General features: G+C 51.9%; 1 protein-coding gene across 2 annotated transcripts; it reads left to right on the forward strand.

The window, feature by feature from the left end:
* The first annotated feature begins 2,613 nt into the window (after nt 1-2,613).
* On the forward strand, nt 2,614-5,204 carry LOC123182255 (laccase-12). 2 transcript variants are annotated; one of them, XM_044594760.1, is made up of 3 exons: nt 2,614-2,782; nt 3,099-4,611; nt 4,692-5,204. In XM_044594760.1, exons 1-3 carry the CDS (start codon nt 2,672-2,674, stop codon nt 4,889-4,891), a joined length of 1,824 nt encoding a protein of 607 aa, XP_044450695.1. In that variant the 5' UTR covers nt 2,614-2,671; the 3' UTR covers nt 4,892-5,204. The 2 variants fall into 2 exon arrangements, with proteins under 2 accessions (XP_044450695.1, XP_044450694.1); XM_044594759.1 differs by having other exon boundaries at nt 4,732-5,204.
* Nucleotides 5,205-6,368: the final 1,164 nt, after the last annotated feature.

Here is a 6,368-nt window from a genome sequence, read left to right on the forward strand (position 1 = left end):
GCAGCAGAGTTCGAACCTTATCAAGCCGAACGAGTTGGACACACGCGCACACAAAAACCAATTTACATTCCAGAAGGTTTTACTTATCTTCAGCCGGAGGTACAAAGCACTTAACTCTTTTCTTGAGATGATGTGTTTGGTATCTACTACTCCCTCCGTTTCATATTACTTGTCGCTGATTTAGTATAAAGTAGCTAAGTAACTTTGTACTAGATCAGCGACAAGTAATATGAAACGGAGGGAGTAGCTGAGTACTTTGGTCGACGGTAGTCAGTTCGTACTACAATAGAACCAATCTGTAGTTCAACGCAGCGTAATCAACTAATCATAGCCTTTAGACATAACCGTGGCATCCTGTCAGTCTACCTTTGCTGGACACCACATTATCACACGTAGCCAAGTAGTAGGGGTTGTACGCGATCTCTAGAAAAAGAGTTGTCGAGTGAGTGCATTGCCGCTACCAAACAACGACCTAATAATAATAGTGGAGGACGCTATCTGAATCTGATCAGATTGCATCTACTGTACATCTATTCCATGCACGTACACGCGCTGAAAAGCGGCTTGGAAGAAAGGAAAGGCGGCTGGAAAGGCAAAAGGGAAGAGAAGATGCATGGCGCGGCGAGCAAGCAAGGCCGGGTTGGGTTGGGTTGGGTTGGTTCAGCCATCCCCTTCCGCGCCCGCCCAGCCCCAGCCCATGGGAGGAGAGGAGGCTTGGAAGAGGAGGAAAAGACACGAGCGTGGCCGTGTGAGTACCTGCCAACCATCACGCACACGGAGCAGGACCCTTATCTACCCAGCCCGCCCCCGTCTCTCTCTCTCGATCGATCGATCACAAAGTATCCATCCATCTCCGTTGAGAGTTCAGAATGTTTGTCTGCAACAGCACAAAAGCGCAAAGCTGCGGCCACGGGACCAGCAGCAGACAAACAAGTATCACCTTCCTCCCCCCGATCTGGTCACGTCCATGTCTTCACGAAGCCACTTTCGAGTTGCTTGCGTGCAGTCGCTTGGCATGTAAGTTGGGGTTAGCTGGAGAAAAAGCTGCATCGGACCCGACCTTGGAGCGAGAGGTGCAGTGCACTCGCGGTCACTGGCTAGATCGTCTGAGCTTTAGCTCGCCCGCCTAGTCCGCCTCCCATCTCTTCTCAAAAGGGAAGGTTCAGTTCAACCACTGCTGATTTAACGCATTCTCTATAGGGTTAGGTGGGAGCTTGCCAAAAGGAATCTGTTAAAACCTCTCATCTGTCAATTTTGGTCAATAAACCAAACTATTATTTCTTCTACACAAGTCAACCGGCAATGTACTAGTGTCTCTTCTGTTCACCACAAATTTTTTTTTCCAGTTGGGTACTTTGCGGATATACTACGGTATTCTACTTGGTTAGCCCTATTTCCGATTTCTAAACAGATTTTCATCTTTTTTCCATTTTGAAAAGGAGACTAAACCCCTAACCTTTTCATCATTGCGATGCACACGATCATTAATATTACAGTTTTGCTAAGGTTCGGTCGACTGCGACTTGGTTAAGTCTCAGTCGATACTATATCCATGAGATCTTAAATTAAGATCGGTGCAAAAAAAAATTCAGCTTTTCTTTTTCTCTCTTGCATTTTATGTCACTTGACTAAGACTTGGTTAAATCTCAATCGACTGAGACCTAAACACACCCTTAATATTAAACAGAGTAGAACAAAGGCAACCACTGTCGAACCATACAAGATATGAAATTAACGGTTGCAACTGAGTCAACTTCTTTCGAAACAACCCTTTTAAGAAGGGATAAATCTCCTCATTTCATCGTTGCCAAGAATTTTTATCCTAATTACCAGGACCAGCTAGTGAAGAAGGTCAAGACAATAGCAAGTAGACAACGCGCTTAACAGGGGTAATGATGTAGGTTCGTCCCTAGCGACCCTCAACAATAAAAGCCATGACAATAATTGGTAACCCCGACATGAGGCGGTGATTTTGACGACAGATGGTCCGATAGTTCCATCCGATGGGTACTCCATGTCGGACAGAAAGGCACCGGTGGGACGTCTTTCCACCTTATACTACGATAATCGCCAGAGATGAATTTCTGCATTTAATTTTCGTCCTACCTACAGTACGCGCTACTACAGCACAAATGCATGTACATAATCACAACAGCCTCGAGTTCGTCCTTTGGGTGGAACATTATAAATGCCGTGCTTAGTACATGCCAGAAACAAATCGTGCGTGACAAGTAAGGAACGAGGAAGAGCAGTAGTTGTCTTAAACAAGAGGACACAGCTCATACAGAAGATCAGGTTGACTTTAATTTGGCCACACTCCAAAGCTACAAGACCATGTAATATGCGTGCATGGGCCAGCCCCGTACGTCCAACTGCCGCCAGCCGCGACGTCGAGCCCAACCCCCGCGTGCATACCCCCATGCTCATCATCATCTATCATCGTCGTCGTCGTAAATCCAAACACAAAGCACACCCACCAAACGATCGAAAGTAACTAGACAGGACCGAAAACAAAAGTCATTAGGTTGCTTGGGCCCCACTCATCATACATTAGATATCTCATCGACCAATGGTTTTCCAGTATATATAGAGAGCCCCAGCGCCACCATTGCAATCACCAAGCAGAGCTAGCAGAGCCCCACTCGACACCAGAGAGGAAGCAGCTATAGCAATGGCCGTCCCCAGCTCGCCGTCTCTTCTCCTCGTCGCCGCGCTGCTGCTCTGCGCGACGGCGACGCTGGCCGCGGCCCAAGCCGTCACCACGAGGAAGTACCAGTTCGATGTAAGTGTGTGCATACATGCATATATGATGCATGTACTGATGTACATGTGTCCGGCTACATTTCAAAAAAATCCTATTCCTACGTGAAATCCCTGCGCAAACTTTTACGTGCTAGTTGATTTCTAGATTGCCGTCTGTTGTTGAGTGTTGCACGTGACAATTCCATCAAACTTTTACGTATGAATACCACTGCTCTGCAATTATTATTGAAGTTGTTGCAAGCAGACATGCACGCGTGCCGATCGACCGTGCATGCAATGCAGGGCTAACCAGCGACGTACTGACCATAACGGCGGCATGCATGGCACGTACGCAGGTGCAAATGACGAGCGTGACGCGGCTGTGCGGCACCAAGAGCATCGCGACGGTGAACGGGCAGTTCCCGGGGCCGACGCTGCACGCGCGGGAGGGCGACCACGTGGAGGTCAACGTGGTCAACAACTCCCCCTACAACATGAGCATCCACTGGCACGGCGTGCGGCAGCTGCTCAGCGGGTGGTATGACGGCCCCTCCTACGTCACGCAGTGTCCCATCCAGCCGGGCCAGAGCTACGTCTACCGGTTCCAGATCGTCGGGCAGCGTGGCACGCTCTGGTGGCACGCGCACATCTCCTGGCTCCGCGCCACCGTGCACGGCCCCATCGTCATCCTCCCGCCCGCCGGCGTGCCCTACCCGTTCCCCGCGCCGGAGAGGGAGGTGCCCCTCATGTTCGGCGAGTGGTGGAGGAACGACACCGAGGCGGTCATCGCCCAGGCGCTGCAGACCGGCGGGGGGCCTAATGTGTCCGACGCCTACACCATGAACGGACTCCCCGGCCCGCTCTACGCCTGCTCGGCGAAGGACACGTTTAGGCTCAAGGTGAAGCCTGGCAAGACGTACATGCTCCGGCTCATCAACGCCGCGCTCAACGACGAGCTCTTCTTCGCCGTAGCCAACCACACGCTCACCGTCGTCGACGTCGACGCGCTCTACGTCAAGCCCTTCGCCGTCGAGACCCTCATCATCGCGCCCGGACAGACCAGCAACGTGCTCCTCACCGCCAAGCCCGCCTACCCCGGCGCCAGGTACTACATGCTGGCCCGCCCCTACACCAACACGCAGGGCACCTTCGACAACACCACCGTTGCCGGCATCCTCGAGTACGAGCATGACGACCCCGCCACCGCCACTGGCAACGGCAAGAACCTGCCCATCTTCAGGCCGACCCTGCCGCAGATCAACGACACCAGCGCCGTGTCCAACTACACCGCCAAGCTGCGCAGCCTGGCGAGCGCCGCGTACCCGGCGTCCGTGCCGCAGGTGGTGGACCGGGAGTTCCTCTTCACCGTCGGCCTCGGCACCCACCCGTGCGCGCCGGGCTCCCCCGTGAACGGGAGCACTTGCCAGGGCCCCAACGGGACGTCCCGGTTCGCGGCGTCCATCAACAACGTCTCCTTCGTGCTCCCGACCACGGCGCTGCTGCAGTCGCACTACACCGGGATGTCCAAGGGCGTGTACGCCTCCAACTTCCCCTTCGCGCCGCCGCGCCCGTTCAACTACACGGGCACGCCGCCCAACAACACGAACGTGATGACCGGGACCAAGGCGCTGGTGCTGCCGTTCGGCACCGCCGTGGAGCTGGTGATGCAGGACACCAGCATCCTCGGCGCCGAGAGCCACCCGCTGCACCTGCACGGCTTCAACTTCTTCGTCGTCGGCCAGGGCTTCGGCAACTACGACCCGGCCAAGGACCCGGCCAAGTTCAACCTCGTCGACCCCGTCGAGCGCAACACCGTCGGCGTCCCCGCCGGCGGCTGGGTCGCCATCCGCTTCCGCGCCGACAACCCAGGTCCGTTCGCACATATACATACATACATCATACATGGATCTTGAATCCTCATTCATTAACGTATGTACTGTGTCGATCAAAGCTAACTGCTCGTATGAATATATGCATTACTGCTGGCAGGTGTATGGTTCATGCATTGCCACTTGGAGGTGCACATGAGCTGGGGGCTGAAGATGGCGTGGCTGGTGCAGGACGGCAGCCTTCCGAACCAGAAGCTCCCGCCGCCGCCGGCAGATCTCCCGAAATGCTAGACGTGAAGATCAAGATCGATCGTCGGTGAAGAAGATTTGTCGCTTCATTGATTCGCTTCCGCCTCACGTTGTTTTTTCAAGCTTTTGCTCTCGCGTGTCCAGCGAGTTCGTCGTCATTATCTCCACTACAGTGATGTATTCTTTTTTTACGCTAATTAATTTTTCAGGCGATTCGCCGTGCTTGTTACATGCACTTTATTAATTGCCACGGTGTTGTGTGGAGTTTTCTTAATTGGCTGAGCTTCTTTGTAAGTTGTAACAGAAAGCTTGTGTGTGCCTTTTTTCCTATCTGTATGTATCTGCAGTGTATTTCGAAATAAAGCCTAGATATGTTCATTGTCAGGATAAATTTTGTTTGCACACTTTATTAGAAGAGCATTTTTTGAAGTTTATGGGCTTTAGTTATTTAACAAATAACGGTTTTGCTAAACTTCAGCTGCCTAAATTTTTTGTTGGCGTCCGACACTTTTTCCTTCTTCCCAAGCGAGCGAGATGGAAGGCCAGACCTCGCCGGAGAAGTAGTCCCACTATCTATTTTTAGGGATGTGAGGTGCAGGTTCGTCACAAAAGCAGCAACCCCACTATCTTAGCTAAATGACCCTTTTTCTACTAGTGTAGAGGAAGGGATGGCCGGGGCGGCGGCCAGCAACGACAGTTGGGCCTTATGAACCGGGACAAATGGCCCTTTTTCTACTAGTGTAGAGGAAGGGATGGTCGGGGCGGCGGCCAGCAACGACAGTGGAGGGTGGTTGAGGGGAGGCCGGGGCAGCGAGCCGGTGCGCGGTGGCGCCCGCTGGCCGCGGGTGGTGGCGGCCAGCGGTTGGGGCATGCGGGAGGAAGAAGATAGGAGGGAGAAAGAAGATGAACAATACTATATCTATTTTGAACGTTTGGATGAAGACTGGACGGTCCATATAAAAAGTGATTGATGAACCATTTTTTTCAGGCACCTAACAAATAGAGGCTCCCAACAAATAATTGCCCGATAAATCTCAAAGATCCATTAGTGTTTGCTTGGCATCTGCGAGTATGCTTTAGTATGACTTTGAAAAAAAAACTTGCAGAGTGAAGGGGAGATGAGTCATGAGTGGAACATACCATAAAAAGACTTCCGCACAGCTCCTTAGAGAATGAGAAGATGTAGGAATAATTTATGTGTGCTCGGTCGCTCGCAATGCACGCTCCCTGCCTAGAATGAAAAGTCTGGCATGTTAGTACAAGTGTTATTTTGAACTTTGAAGAAGAATTTCTGGTTTTAAAAATTACAATAGAAGTGCCCCTGATTAACCATCATGTGGGTAGGAGGATCATCGTACGTAGTGTAGTGGTCATGTATGTTGTATGGTTCGTTGAAGCGTCTTTTTCGTGGTTTGATCATGCTTGGGAAGAGGAAAAGGGAGGCCACGGGGAGTTGCCTCAAAGGTCGACGAACCACCATAGCAACGCAAGTAGCCGACCTTCGATCCTCACCTGCTCCCATGCACGCACGCGCATGCACCTAGGAGA

This window comes from Triticum aestivum, chromosome 1D (assembly GCF_018294505.1).
Source record: "Triticum aestivum cultivar Chinese Spring chromosome 1D, IWGSC CS RefSeq v2.1, whole genome shotgun sequence".
Classification (NCBI taxonomy): domain Eukaryota; kingdom Viridiplantae; phylum Streptophyta; class Magnoliopsida; order Poales; family Poaceae; genus Triticum; species Triticum aestivum.

Bases quoted from the DNA above. Each gene is read 5' to 3' on its own strand.
- LOC123182255 (XM_044594760.1), top strand. From the start codon at position 2,672: ATGGCCGTCCCCAGCTCGCCGTCTCTTCTCCTCGTCGCCGCGCTGCTG. The intron at 2,783-3,098 runs GTAAGTGTGTGC...GCACGTACGCAG, and splicing joins CGAGGAAGTACCAGTTCGAT to GTGCAAATGACGAGCGTGAC. The intron at 4,612-4,691 runs GTCCGTTCGCAC...TGTGTCGATCAA, and splicing joins CTTCCGCGCCGACAACCCAG to AGCTAACTGCTCGTATGAAT.